Source organism: Balaenoptera physalus (genome assembly GCF_965194825.1).
Source record: "Balaenoptera physalus genome assembly, chromosome: 14".
Classification (NCBI taxonomy): domain Eukaryota; kingdom Metazoa; phylum Chordata; class Mammalia; order Artiodactyla; family Balaenopteridae; genus Balaenoptera; species Balaenoptera physalus.
The window spans coordinates 10,211,424-10,227,725 of record NC_138893.1 but is presented as its reverse complement, the minus strand read 5'-3'; the positions used below and the strand labels follow the sequence as shown (position 1 = coordinate 10,227,725).

At 36.9% G+C, this 16,302-nt stretch overlaps 1 protein-coding gene across 3 annotated transcripts in view; it reads right to left on the bottom strand.

Annotated features, from left to right (window-relative positions):
• The window catches only part of LYST (lysosomal trafficking regulator), a 181,209-nt gene that overhangs the window by 137,723 nt on the left and 27,184 nt on the right, over nt 1-16,302 (bottom strand). For 2 of the 3 annotated variants that reach the window (XM_082423108.1, XM_082423110.1), the window contains 2 exons: nt 15,173-15,371; nt 1,491-1,581 (listed from right to left, as the gene is read on the bottom strand). In XM_082423108.1, the coding sequence (XP_082279234.1) occupies nt 1,491-1,581; nt 15,173-15,364 (283 nt within the window). In that variant the 5' untranslated portion in view covers nt 15,365-15,371. Of the gene's footprint in view, nt 1-1,490; nt 1,582-15,172; nt 15,372-15,495; nt 15,687-16,302 lie in introns of all 3 variants that reach the window. The other variant, XM_082423109.1, reaches the window with a different exon arrangement.

Below are 16,302 nucleotides of genomic sequence, written 5' to 3'. Positions count from 1 at the left end.
GGTTCAAAGGATACAAATTGATTCTGAAAACAACATGGAGAACAGTGTTAGGAAAGTAGTGCTGGTATTTAGCGCTACTATTCCTACCACTTTACAAATCTCCTCCGATAATGCCATTAATTAAGACACGGGTATATTATATTCTCAAAACAGTATTTAGTTTATAGCCCTGATATAACTTAGAAACTTTAAGATTTTCTAAAATTATTTTTAAATTATACAGTAGATACCAAATGTTCTCCAAGACTGAGGTTAAAAGAGTTATTCATTCACAATATCTACGGCATGTGCTACGCACTGAACTAGGCACAGGTACAGGCATTCATTCCTGTTTCATCCTCAGTGCCTAGAACCTAGGGCTGCCGTGTGGTCACCACTCAATACCTATCTCTTAGGGAAATGAATAAATTTTCCATACTAATTAAAAAGATAATGAAATTGGTCTTTCCTTTTGCAATAACACGTAATAAGATCTATACGAAAGATATAGTTATAATTCAGAATGAATAAATTAAAAAATCTGTAAATAAAAGACTTGTGCTTTAATTAAGGGAGATTAAAAGGAGTCTGACAAATTCCATGTATGCAAAAGATGCAGGCAATGAAGACAACTTCCCCAAAAGGACACAAATTAGATTTCTTAAGTGATTAACAATTTGTGAATTCTATAAATTAAGAAGAAAACAAGAGCAGAATCAGTGAATCAACAAATAAGTAGGATAACAATATTACAAGAACTTAGGTAACTCCCTAAAAGAGAGCCCCATATCAGAAACACATTAAAAATGCATATATGGCATTAAAATACAATTCAGGAGATTTTTCTTTTTTTTTTTCAACCTGAGATATCCTTAAGCATCTCACAATTCTCATATTCCAGAAGTGGTCAAGGGGGAAAACTGTTAATCCCTCCACTGAAACATTTAAACTAAGTTTCATATACTTAATATGATATGTATACACATATTTTTATTTTTTCTGAATCAGAAATTAAAAGTATGTAGTGACCTTAAGTGTAATAATTCTACCAAGTCCTGAAACAAAATATTACTTCAAATTTATCCTTTAAAAGCAACAGTAGAAAAACTAAACTACAAAAGTCACTGACAGAGTACTGGTAATGGAAAGCAGCCTTTAAAATAAGCAAAGAATCTTTAATTTCTTTCTTCAAACTTTTCCCTCTCCATTTCTCAAATGTTAGGCTACATATCCAGATTTACTCCGTTTGCTAAGTGTTCTGCTTCTTCATCTATTTTCTAATCATCATTACATTCAAGGAATCCCCTAAGAAGGACCATGGTTTCTGTATTATTAGAAGAAATAAAAATGTATTTGCCTAAAGAATTTTTCATATTAAGTATCATACTAATATATACCATTCTGATTTTGAGCCGTATCAACCGTTACAGCAGAAGTAACTTTTCAATGGAACTTTTTTCCCCAGTGGAATTGTGATAACACAGGTGATATGATAAAGAAAAGAAACATACCTGTTGCCTTTTCTAGTTGAACAGGTATCTTCCATACCAGTGGAAGGAGTGACAGAAGAAGGGTAAGGAGTTCTTCTCTACATGTCAATGCCTGTATTAGAAATAAAAGAATCCTTCATGTTCCAAGGTCATGAAACACATTAATTCCTAATATTCTGTCTTAAATTGAACCAAAAAATCCTTTTTCTTGAGAAGGAAGAATCAAGTTAACCTATTTTAAATCCAATTAAAGCTGCGATACTTTGCAACTTATAAACCCTGCCAATGACAGAAGAATGTAAGAGTATTTGACGGTATTTAGCACATTCTTGCTGATTTTTCCAAAAATAGCTGTTATTACCACCATGCACATTGTAAGAATTCCTTACCTACGAAAAAAAAATTTTGCTAGGTGCAAATGAAAAGTTAAGCCCTATTAATTAGCAAACCAATAACATAAGTTACTAGAAAACAAAGTCTTCATGCAGTTAAGTTTAAAACTCAGAGAACACAATTTTAAAAAGAGAAACTGACATTATTAATAAAATAATATACCTAAAGAGAGAAAGACGTATTAGTGAAGGTCATCCAATAAATATTTATAGACTGCACACTAGGTCCACAGCATTTACTGTCTTACCCTTTCTGGAGGATATGGTCCAAGCCCTGCAGAAGGTCCCCTCATTTGGTCCGTAGAATACATATACACAAAACAGTTAAAGAACAGAAGGCATGTAGTATGTGTACATACCCAGGTGTGGTACAGGCATTCAGTTGAGGAGTTAAGAAAAAGGAGCAGTCATTATCAGTTAGAGGTGTGGAAGTGCTAGACCTGGAAACGTTGGGACATGGGTGGTCAAGGAATTAATGACGAATCAAGTTTAAATTCCTCACATCAATCAGTGGGGAGGGGGTCAGGGTGATACAGTCAGATTTGCCACTATATAGAGGATGGAATTGGCAGGGAGGGGAAGGGATTGATCAGTGTCAGAGGCAGGGAAACAATACAGATGGGAGATAATAATGATATGAAGCCTCAGATAGTAAAATTGAAGAGAAGGAGACATATTTGAGAAACTGTGAGGGAGAACTGAAATGACTTGCAGTATATGACTGCATACCTGTCAGGTATGACTTGCATACCTGTCAGGTATGACTTGCATACCTGTCAGGTATGACACTGGGAGAAAAAAAAAAAAGATCAAAAAGAACTTGAAGGTTTCTGGTTTAGGCCACTAGGCAACTGATAATAGTCACCAAGGCAGGAAATTTAGCAGTGGTGTCAGGTTGGGGTAAAGATAATGGATTCACTTTTTAGACATACTGAGTTTGAGATGTCTGTAAGATATCCAAATGGAGAGAGCTTTTTAGTAAACAGCTGGATATACAGAATTGGAGCTTAAGAAAAAGATGTGAAGTAAATAAAAAGACTGGGGAGTCATCAGGGCAGAGGTTAAGGACATGGGTGAGATTTCCTAGGGAGAGTATGCAGGAGGACAAGAGACTTCTACCCAGAATGGAGCTCTGGAGAACAACATTGAAAGAACTGTGGACGGTGGACCTGAAGAGCAGCCTGCGAAGGAGACTGAGAAGTAGCTTCCCCCAAACAGAAGCAGAACAAGAAATATCAAGGGAAGAGAGCAGTTCAGGAAAGAAAGGTCAACCAGGTCAAGAGTTGTTGTTCTTTAATTGTGTAAGATGATGGCAGGAAAGTATTTAGCAAGTAGAGGGTCACTGGTGACCTTAACAAACACAGTTTTAATGGAGTGATGAGGGTGCAGGTCAGATTACGATAGGCTGAAGAGTCGAAGAGAATGAGAAAGCAGAGACATAGATTCAGACTATCACTTTCTAGTGTCCTGGCTATGAAAAGCCTCAAAATTCCGCAAAAGTAAAATTTAAACTCCTTCTCAGGCTTGGAAGACATTTCATGACACGATTCCTACTGACTTGTCTAGTTGTAGCTCCCATCACCACATCTGACCCCTCCCCACATGTCCAGCTATTAAGGGTTTCCTGACCACCACTGGTCTTTGCAAACATCTTCCTCACATACACGGCTCTTGCAATTCTCTCACCATCCTCCCGTCTGCCAAATGCCAACTCATTCCTCAGGTCTTAATTCCTCTGTGGGGAGACTTCCCTAATCTCCCCTAAGTCAAGCTGGGTTTCATGCCTCTAATTTAGTACAGCAACCAACTTGCTGAACGGTTAATGTCTGAATGCCCGTTTTCCTCTTTCATTCATTCAACAAATACTTATTGAGCCCCTACTATGTGCCAGACGCTTTGGATGTAGTGGTGAACAAGGAAGACGATACTCACATCCTTACAAAGCAGACACTCTAGCAGGGGAGACAGAAAATAATGGGCACAGATAAGAGAATTTCAGACAGAATGCTGTGCGATGGAGAAAATTAAACAGGAGAGGGATGACAGAATGATGGAAAGGGGAACATTTAAACTGGCTAGTCAGGATGGGCCACTTGAGCAGCTACTTAACTGATGAGAAGGAAGAATCCATGCAAAGACAGGGAAGCAAAGGGCTCACAGGAAGTATATAAAGGGCTGGGAATGGATTTGACTTTTTCATAGAAGAGCAGGCAGTCCAGTGTGGCTGAAGCATAGCATGGGGGAGGGCGCTAGGAGATAAGCCTGGAAGGTCAGCGAGGTGGACAGTGCCAGATTCAATGTGGCCTTGGGCGTCATGTGAAGGAGTTTGGATTTATCTCTAAATACGATGGGAAACTTTTCCAAACATACTTCCCAGGCCTCTCTCAGAGCATGAACTCCAGGGCTCAGGCTCTAGTCCTTAGCAATCACCTCCCTTTTCTGCCACTCAATGCCTAGTACGTAGTCAGATATCCATAAACATTACCTGCATGAATGACTTTGAATTCTGGATGTGAAGTAAAAATTATATCAAAGGGCCCCATTTTTATGTGCTTTACTTCAGAATTAATAAGACTAAAGATGTCTATATAACATTCACACATATAGCTTGTACTCTGTATGTATCTCAACATTTTTTAAGATGTCAGCAAAAGATACATAGTCTTTAAAAAAAAATGTAAACCAATTTTGGGCAGGTCATTCCTGCAGAGTCCTCCTAAGCTGAGTCTTTATCTTTAGCAGATGAACTAATAACTTTCTAACAGAGCTTGGTAAAACCTCAAGGGTGTGTGAAGAAGTGCTATAGACACACTGTCCTTATAATTCAGCCCTCGTTTCCCCACAGTACACTGGCAAATCACCACTGCTGTGTGAGCTGGCATTCCTGCCCCTGGCCTCTGCAACACGTGGCCTGGAACTTCTCTCGCTCCTTCCCACTTAGCTCAGGGCTCAATATGCCAAATTAGGCAATACGTGACACAAACAGATCCATTCCTTGGCTATTCCTAGACTGTCCAATCTACAGAAATCATACTACTCCTCATTTAATACTTACACTTTTATGTTTCCCCCTGTGCAGGGAAAATGACTGTGTCATACATTTTTAAATTCCCCGTACCAATAATAAACAGTGAAATCACTCTCATCCAGGTAGTAAGAAGCATATTGTAAGTACCTACCAGGTGCCAGGCACCATCCCTTTCACAATTCTATTGTTTTGACTGGATTTTATATTAACTACGTATCCTAACCATCCAGAAGTAGTGGTGGCAGGATGGGAGAGAAAGGGCAAGTTTATTGGGGGGAAAGGTTGAGATCCCAAACCAGAGGTGATGTTTAGGAAGCTACAAAGGCAGGTGGGCACCAGATCAAGGACCTCAGGATGACATGCTAAGGAACATGGAATGAAGTTATTTTAATTGGTATTAATGGTATTACTTTTAATTTTGACATGGTAATTAAATTTAATGTTCCTGACATAGCAGAAATATGTTATTTATTTATTCATTTATTCATTCATTCATTCATTTTGGCTGTGCTGCACAGCATGCAGGATCTTAGTTCCCTAACCAGGAATTGAACCTGCACCCCCTGCAGAGGAAGCACAGAGGCTTAACCACTGGACCACCAGGGAAGTCCCAAGTGCTATTTATTTAAGTCCTTTATTTCTTCTATCAGAATTTTATAATTATTTCTAAAATATGTGTATCTATACATACATATGTGAACATTTCTTCAATAGTACTGTAAACAGAATCTTTTTAAAATTTCCTAGCTATATAGCTTTAGCTAAAGGAAACAATATATTTGACTTATATTCCATAACTTTGCTGAACAGTTTTCGGGATGATCTTTTGGATTTTTCTGTACACATCACTTAAAAAATTTTTATTCATCTTTCTCACATTTAGCTGTCATTACTTTCATACTCCACTTTACTATCGAATGTTTTTAAAACATGATGTCAAACAGAATAGTAATAAAAAGTTATTCTTATATTGGTTCTATTACAAAGCTTCTTATTAAAAATAATTTTGGTTTTTCTATACAAACAGCTCATACAACTCAACAACAAAAAAACAACCCAATCGAAAAATGGGCAGAAGACCTAAACAGACATTTCTCCAAAGAAGACATACAGATGGCCTACAGGCACATGAAAGATGCTCATCATCACTAATTATTAGAGAAATGCAAATCAAAACTACAATGAGGTATCACCTCACACCAGTCAGAATGGCCATCATCAGAAAATCCACAAATAACAAATGCTGGAGAGGGTGTGGAGAAAAGGGAACCCTCTTGCACTGTTGGTGGGAATGTAAATTGGTGCAGCCACTGTGGAAAACAGTATGGAGGTTCGTCAAGAAACTAAAAATAGATGTGCCATGTAATCCAGCAATCCTATTCCTGTGCATATATCCAGATAAAACTATAATTCAAAAAGATACACGCACCCCTATGTTCATAGCAGCACTATTCACAATAGCCAAGACATGGAAACAACCTAAATGCCTATGGACAGATGAATGGATAAAGAAGACGTCGTACATATATATACAATGGAATACTACTCAGACAAAAAGAATGAAATGTCATTTGCAGCAAGATGGATGGACCTAGAGATGATCATACTAAGTGAAGTAAGTCAGAAAGGGAAAGACAAATACCACAGGATATCACTTATATGTGGAATCTAAAATAGGACATAAATGAACTTATCTATGAAACAGAAACAGAGTCACAGACATAGAGAACAGACTTGTGGTTGCCAAGGGGGAGAGGGGGTGGGGAAGGGATAGATTGGGAGTTCGGGGTTAGCAGATGCAAACGATTATACATAGAATGGATGAACAACAAGGTCCTACTGTACATCCCAGGGGACTATATTCAATATCATATGATAAATCATAATGGAAAAGAATATGAAAAGGAATGTATATATGTATAACTGAATCACTTTGCTGTACAGCAGAAGTTAACACAACATTGTAAATCAACTATACTTCAATAAAATAAATTTTTAAATTTTTTTTGGTTTTTCTACTCTTTGTATATGAAACCCTCTATTAATTTATTTTTAGAGTTTTTGTCAAGAATAGATGAATTCTGTCAAATGTTATTCTGATGTCTCAGGTTAATTGAATGTACTGTTTCTCCTAATGATGTCAAACATCACGCTAATAGTTTTTCTTGCATTAGACCAGGAGTTGCAAACTCACTTTGTAAAGGGCCAGAATGTAAATATTTTAGGCTTTGTGAGTCATATATGGTCTGTGTTGCATATTCTTGTTTCTTTTAACAATGCTTTAAAAACGCCAAAACTCTTCTTAGCTTGTGTGCTGCTCAAAAAGAGATCACTGACAGCAGGATTTGGCCTGTAGGCCATAGTTCGCCCAACCAGCCCCCATTCCCTCTCCTCCTCCTCTCCCATCAAAAATGGTTATTAAATGGCTGCAATACTCTTAGTTAAGACTCCAGGAAGACTTAAGGTGGTACCTAGCAGACCCTGTTAGCTAGACAAAAGTACTACTAAGAATCCTGAAGGCGTTGTTCCACACAAGCCTTATATGCCCAAGGTAGAGAGAGGTCTGTATCAAAAACAATTATAGATGTGGCTTTGGGGGCATGGAGTGAACTCCACCAAGGTTCAGAAGAAACTCACAATATTTTTAAAGAAGTTGTATTACTAAAAAATACTAACAGCTTGGACTAAAAGGGGCAGAGACAGATTAAAATGATGAGACTTCTGGGTGCCCACTTTTTTACAGGCAGGAGGCAGAATGAGAAAGCTGAAATTATGGGCTATCTATTCTGGAAAAGAGAGGGCATCTCAGAGGGTGGAGCCAAGAGTCCTGGAGAACCAGAGACTAGGGAACCACTCCTAAGGAAGAGAAACGTATTTCCTGCTTCCAGAGCAAGATGTGTGATAACGCATGCCTGGCTGCATTTCAGTGGATTAATGGCTGCTATGCGCCTCCTGTCACCTGCTTGTTGAATACAAGTATGTAGCGTGGTTAACTTGTTCCTATCTCATCATTGTGTGCAGGGTGTGCGGGGGGCAGATAACTTGTCTTTTTATTCACAAGCCTCTCAATCAAGAAGAGCTGCAACCAAAGTACTGCACCTGGAAGCCCCGAGTGCATCCGGAAGTGACGCACATCGTGAGCTCATGGACTTCGGGCCTGATGCCACTGTGGAGCATTACTTTGAGAGTTCTGGTAGGGAGGGGGTGTGGGAGGGACGCTAATAATCGTGGCCGGAGGGGAGACTATGGTAGATAAAACGTGGCCACAAGTCATTTCCTCCCATCAAGTGCTGGACTCTATGTTCCCATCTCTTAAACCTGTGCCGGCCTTGTGACTTGCTTTGACCAACAGAATGCGGCAGAAGTGAGATTATGTACTTCCTGCAGCTTCCCCCTCAATCTCTTAGAATGCTTCCACCCATGGAAAGAAGCTGAGACTAGCCTCCTGAAAGATGAGAGGCTGCGTGGGTGAGAACTGAGGCAGCCTGGCCAACGGCCCCATCCGACAGCCCTCAGTCTTCTGCCAACCAACTAACTGCACATTCGGATGTAAGCCCCGCCGACACCACAGGAGCAGAGCCTGTGATCCCAGCTGAGCCTCTCTGAACTGCTCCAGAATCATGAGCAAATAAGTCATTGTTTTATGCCACTAAGTTTTTGGAATGTGGTTTGTTACACAGCAATCAACTGATGTACTCATTGCTCCTATCTAGTAGCCTGGGTGCAAAGGGAGATAATGCAGTGGATTATCTACTGCTGTCCAGTGGCTAACACTTCCACTGCACTCATACTCCCACTCCTCCAATAAGTAGGAATGCCAGCATCCCCTACACTCCCCCTCATCCCTGCCAGACCAACCATACATAGATAAATCCTGGCATGTGTGTAAACAGAATCTGTAGAACTAGATGTAGTAAGTTAAAGTTTATTTTATTATTATTACCTTTACTAAATTTAAAAGTTTGCATTATTCTCCAAGAGAAGCAATTCTTGCTGATAATATTATCAATGACTGACTCGTCCAATCTGAAGAATACTTTTCATTGCCTATTCTCTTACTTAAAAACCTCCCCAATATTGTGAGAATAAAGTTAAGACTCCTTACTACGGTAGACAAGGCTTGCCATCACATGGTCTATGTCTTCCAGTCTCCCGACTAGCCAACCCCCCACATGCAGCCTTTGCTCTTACCCTACTAGCTGATCGTTCTCCAACCCTCAGTGTGCTTGCATTTGCAGTTCCCTTGGTCTAATGCCCCCTCCCCCTTTACACTGCCAATCCTTATTTAGACATGTCAATTTCTCTAAGAAGCATTTCCTGAGGACTCTCTCCTTTACACTCCCCAAATACTTTCACACTGTTTTGTCACCATTAAAAAAATATATATCTGTCCATCCCTTCAAAAGCTATAAGCTCCCGGTAAAGACAGTCTCTGCTCTTGTATTTCTGCATCTAGCAGAGGTGCGAGCACATAGCAGGTACTTAATGGTCTGCTGAATAAACCAGTGAATGAACTGTGTAGCCACAGTTTTAAAAGTCTGATATTTTCCAATTATACTTATTTTATGTATTATTATGACAGGCCGTTTATATAGTACTATATATTAAAGTGACAATGCTACAGAAATGTAAGAAGAATAAAGTACTCTCTTACACATAAAATAGCTATTTTTTAAATTACATTTTGTCCATAAATGTACAGCCTCTTTCAGTAAAACTTCATATTTTACTCAGCAAAATAAGTAACAACTTTATAGAACATCCATAGAATGTGAATAGGCATGGAAATTATACATACTGGAAATTTTTAAAGTATATTTATAACACATGGCTGTGTATATTAGCTCTTTTTTGATATATTGTATTGGTAATAAATCATGTAATTTTCTACCGATTACATTAGAATTGAGCTATATATACATTCATAATTAGGGTACAGAAGAAATTAGAAACCATTATTATCAAATATTACATGGAAACAAATCATTTTTATGTTGGAAGAGATCTTTTAAGTCATCCAACTAGATGTATTTATGTTACTGATGAGGATACTGAGATCTGGAGCAATTAAGTCACTAAAGCCACCCATCTGGTTGATACTGGTACCAAGATTAAAAAATCAAGGATAATTGTTACTTTTTAGGCTGGGCAGTTTTCAAGTTTACAAGTTTTAAAAAAACTTGTAAAGGTCTCAGTATAGGTCCACTCTATCTTTAACCATTAAAAAGGTTACATTTTTTCTATTTAAGCAGAGCATTTTTTCCCTAAGAATAAGTAGATTAACATGTCTGTATATAATAAATTATGACCAAATGGGGTTTATCCCAGGAATGCAAAGTTGCTTCAACATTTAGAAACCATCAATGTAATTCACCTACATTAATAGGAAGATAATATGATAGTCTGAATAGACACAGAAAAGGCATTTGACAAAATCCAACATCCATTCAGGATAGAAACTCTCAACAAACTGGAAATAAAAGAGAACTTCCTCATTGTGATAAAATGCATCTAGGAAAAATCTAGAGCTGACATCAGATTTAATGGTGAGATACTGAACGTTTTTCCCTAAGGTTGACACAAGGCAGGATGTCCACTATCATCACTTCCATCCACCTTTGTACTAGAAGCCAGTGCAAAAGGCAAGAAAATGAAATAAAAGGCATAAAAATTTGAAAAGAAGTGAAACTATCATTATGTACAGATGACGTGATTGTTTACACAGAAAATCCTAAGGAAACCACAGAAAAACTTTAAGATGGATAAATAATTTAGCAAAAGCATAGGACACAAGGTCAACGTACAAAAATCAACTGTATTTCTATGAGCAGTATACAGAAAAATAAAAATTTTAAATGCCATTTATAATGTCATAAAAAAGAATAAACTATTTAGAATAAATTTACCCCCCAAAATATAAGACCGCTACACTAAAAACTGCAAAATACTGCGGAGAAATTTGAGAAGACTCAAACAGAGATTTATACCATGCTCATGGATTGAGAAACTCAGGATTGTTAAGATGTAAGATGTCAATTCTCTCCAAATTGATTTCTGGATTCAATGACATCACAAGTGAAATCATAGCAGGCACTCTGTAGAAATAATGTTGATTCTAAAATGTATATGGAAATGCAAAGGATCTAGAATGTTCTTCAAACATTCTTGAAAATGAAGTACAAATTGGAGAACTTACACCATGTAATTTCTAGACTTACTATAAAAGCTATAGTAATCAAGACAGTATGGTATTAGTGAAAGAACAGATGACAGGTAAGGAGTAGAATAGAGAGTCTAGAAATAAACCATAAATATTTGGTCAATGGATTTTTAACCAAGGTGGCAAAGTTTTTCAGTGGGGGAAAGAACAGACTTTTAAGAAGAAATGTTGCTGGAACAACTGGGTAACTATACAGGAGAGAGGGGAAGAAATGAACCGTAACTCCTACCTCACACCATACGCAAATATTAATTCAAAATGGATCACAGACCTAAAAGTAAAAATAATAACAAAAAAGCCCCTAGGGGGAAAAAACATCAGAGAATATCTTTGCAGCTTTGGACTTGCAAGACCAAGATTTCTTAGACAAGATACAAAAAGCACTATTCACACAGGAAAAAAATTTTGCTTTTCGAAAGACATTGTTAAGAAATGAAAAGGTGGGACTTCCCTGGCGGTCCAGTGGTTAAGACCGCGCTTCCACTGCAGGGGGCATGGGTTCCATTCCTAGTCAGGGAACTAAGATCCTGCATGCAGAAAGAAATGAAAAGGCAAGCCACAAAGAAAGTATTTGCAATTTAACAAAGATTTTTATCCAGAATACATAAATAATTACAGCAACTGGATAATAAACGAATAACCTGACTTTAAAAATGGGCACAAAACTTGAACAGACATTCACAAAAGAAGATACACAGATGGCCAATAAGCACATAAAAAATGCTCAACATCATTAGTTGTCAGAGAAATTCGAATTAAAACTGCAGTGAGATACTACTTCATATTCACTTAGAATGGCTAATACTAAAAAGACTGGCAGTGTCAAATATTAGAGAGGATGTAAAACAACTGGAATTCTCATACACTGCTGGTGAGAATGAAAAGTGGTACAACCACTTGGAAAAACAGTTTGGCAATTTCTTATAAAGTTAAATACCTACTGTTTGGCCCAGAAATCATATGCCTAGATATTTACCCAGGAGATGAAAATATATGCACACAAAGACATCTATAAGAACATTCACAGCAGTTTTATTCAAAATAGCCAAATGTAAACAACCCAAAAGGTTAAACAACAGGTGAATAGTTAAAGAAATTATGGTATATCCATACAACAAAATACTAACCAGAAACAAAAAATAGTGAACTACTGATTCAAGCAACATGGATGAATCTCCGAGATACAAGAGTACATACTGCATGATTACATTTACGTGAAGTACTAGAACAAGCAACACTACACTTAGATGTTAAAAGCCAGAACAGTGGTTATCTTGCAGTGGGGGAAGGAGAGTGGCTGACTGAAAAGGAGTATGACAAAACTTTCTAGGGTGGTAGAAATGTTCTAACCACTGATCTGGGTAGTGGTTACAGAGGTGTATATATTTGTCAAAACTTATCCAACAATACACTGAACATCTGTGCATTTACTATATGTAAATTACATATCAATAAAAAGTCTGCTTAATTCTGTATATTAAATATCTGTTAATAAAGCAAAAGTATTGCATAGAAGGACAAGGGCTTAAATTGCCTCTTCTCTAGAGTATCCAAGAAGTGTTCCAACTCATGAGAAGCATAGATACAAAAGTTAAAGTTCCATGTGGAATCTAGAAAAATGGTACAGATGAACCAGTTTGCAAGGCAGAAATAGAGACACAGACGTAAGAGAACAAACGTATGGACACCAAGGGGGGGAAGTGGGGGTGGAATGAACTGGGAGATTGGGATTGACATATATACACTAATATGTATAAAACAGATAACTAATGAGAACCTGCTCTATAGCACAGGGAACTCTACTTCACTTTGCTGTACAGTAGAAACTAACACAACATTGTAAAACAACTACACCCCAATTTAAAAAAAAAAAGCTAAAGTTCCTCCTGTACAGCATCTAGTGTTTTGATTCCATTTTAAGTGATTAAACCTTATGCAATTAAATTCCCCTTAAAGAGCCAAAAGATCATTCTCCATTTTCTGGTTTAAACAATTAAATCCTGAGAAGTCTCATTTTTAAAATGGCTGTTTATTTTCACTCTACTTCTGCCTCTACTGGCCCTACTACCATTGCTACAGATATTCCAAAAAGTGAGTGACTGGGGGAAAGAGGGCATTAAAAAGTATTACCATAGGAAAGAATGTTGTTGCAGCAATTATGACTTGAATGCGTTCAATCATTTAATAGTACATTAAAAGATATTTCACAACTTAAAAGAGAAAGACAGAAAGTAGATTAATGTTTGCTTAGGGCCAAGGGGGATGGGAGGGATAGGGGAGCGATGGCTAAAAGGCACCAGTTTCTATTTGAGAGGATGAAAATGTCCTAAAATTGACTGTGGTGACAGTTGCACATATGTGTGACTACATTAAAAACCACCAAATTGTACATATGAAATAGGTGAATTCTATGATATGTGAACTATATCTCAAAAAAGCTGTCATTTAAAAAAAGCCATTGAGATTCTGATTGGGATTGCATTGGCATCTATAGATCAATTTGGAGAAAACAGATATATTTACAATATTAATTTTTCCCAATACATGAAAATTATGTAGTTGTGCCCTTATTTGGGTCTTCTTTAGTTTCTCTCAACAATGTTTTATAGAATTTTATAGAGAAATTTGTACATAATTTATCAGATTTATTCCTGGGTAACTGATATTTCTGATGCTACTTACATAGTATCTTAAAAAAAAAGAGAGAAAGCACTGAATTGTCCTAATGTGGGGTAAGAAGATGAATAGAGCATGATATGCATACTAAGTCATAAAAATTTTGAAATAAAAAATCACTACACGTGGTCTAACAAATAATTTTTTCTGATTTTAAAATTTATTTATGGAAAAGTCATACAAATATATAAAAATTAAATTACATTTAGTCACATTTGATAAACTACATTCAGAAAAAAGAATAAAATTATATAAACCTATATAATGTTATAAATCAATGCTACCTCAATAAAAATAAATAAAATTTAAAAATACATAAACCTGCAAATATTCTGGAAAAGTCCATGACAGGTAGACACCACAGTGAACAAATACATCCTGGTTTATATTTGTTAGGTTCCTTAGCTTACAGTGAAAACAGATACTGTTTAATTTTAGTATCTATATTTACCCAATATATGTATTTATTAGCAAAATGCTTTCATGGCAAAGAAATTTTATTTTACAACGGTTAAGTTTACATCTAAAGCCAGTAACATTTAAAGTGTTTAAAGCTGTCCATCATATTGGTGCTACAGAGCCCTTATTATCCTTTAAATTCAAGTTAACTGAAATATTATTATCTAACTGCATTAATTAGTAGATAGTGAAAGCAGATGGTGGACTTTTCTTTCATAAAGTAAGTATTTGTTTTCTACTAAAATGAAATAGATATAAATCACATCTGGGCTTCAAGTTAACCTTGTTTGAGCTACTTAATGTTTCCAGATCTCAGTCTTTCACCTACCAAAGGAGGTTAGATGAAAACATCTCCATAGTCCCAACTAGCTTTAAAATTCTGTTAATTCTATAATAAGGAAACAGCAAAATACCATATGGTCTTACCATAGTTTAAGCAAACACAGTAATGTATGAAAAACTAGATGTGTACAAAATGAAAGACTTAGTAATTATTAGTTTACACAAAGGATTCTCTACTTTTTTTACCCCAGAATTGGCAAGTTCCCTAAATATCATTTACACTAAACTTTTCAAAAACATACCTGATACTTACTGAAACTGCAAATGCATGATGTTTCTGAATCGTGATCTTATCTCTACTAATAATCATAGTTATCTCACACTGGAATTAGGATAAAAAGCATAGTATATATGAAACCATTTTAGAAGAAAGGCTATATATAACTGTAAGGTATTTTAGACATTTTGAAAAGTATCCAAATAAATAATATGTTCACAAATGGGGCTACTTTTCCTTGTCTGAGTGATGTGAGAGATAGAACTTTATCTCAAAGAGACTCTCAGAAATTATGTAACCCAGAAATTACATATCTATAATTAACTAAAATTTACTGATGAAAAAAATGATTTGATATGAAAATGTTACCTGATCAATAATAGAATTTAGCTTGGTAAGTAACAGAAATCCTCGGCCGTGGACGAGGTATTGTCCAAGGGTTGCCATGTGTGTCTCCTCCTCTTCTTCCTCCCTGGCCCCCACTCTCTGGACCACCGCATTGCAAAGCCGGTTGACATCGGTCAGAAATTCACGTGCCAGTGAGTTACTGTCAGTGCTCATGACCGAGCTATAAAATAAGTAACACAAAAGAGATTAGAGAAACTAAAAATTATGTTTAAAACTATGTGTTTTTGTTGCTGTTTGTTTTTAACTGAAGACTGACTTTAAATTACTGGGCATTGGTATCTAACCTTATAATCTTTTCAGACATAGTTCCGACCTAGTCAGGGGCTCCTTAAATATTCCTACATGGCAGAAATTAGTCCTGGGTGTGAAATGGCTGGGTGGAACCACGCACGGGTACGTGAAAGCGCCGGGAGAGAAGACACTAGGGAGTGGTGGCAGTTAAGGTAGATGCTGACTTCCTCTCTTAAATGTCTCACTGTAGAATAAAAATAAACACATAACTTATAAAGTATTCTTGCTGTACATGTTTTGAAAGATAAATGGGTCTTTTAAAAATATAAACTGTTTTTCACTTGATAGAAGCCACAATCACTAACCCACGTCCTCAAACACATGAGGGGTGGGTGGGGAAAAGATTTACCACCAGGTGAATAAAAATACAAGAATTCTAGCAGCTGAAGTTATGGCACTTCATTTCTTGCTACACATCTGAATCAAATAAAGGGCAGTGTGACATTTTAGGATTAAGGAAAACAGTACAGTAAAACAGACAAAAGAGACGCAAAACACAAATGTAAAGAAAAACATGTATAAATCTTCAGAAAAGGAAAAAGCATGAAGAACAAAATCCCCAAAGAATTTCAAAATAGTTTAATCTTAGGATTAAAGGTAATTTTGAGACATCCAGTTACCCTGAGACCCTTGTAACCTGACAGCTTAAATTAAATGAAATGTGTTTTGCAGTCTTCCTTCACCCTTTGGGGGAAGACCTTCCATCGTCCCTGCTGAGAAGGCAGTGGGCCATGTGACTATGTCTACTGCCAAGAGGCACTGCCAGTCTCTGGGCCCGAATCAGCTGACACACACCTGAT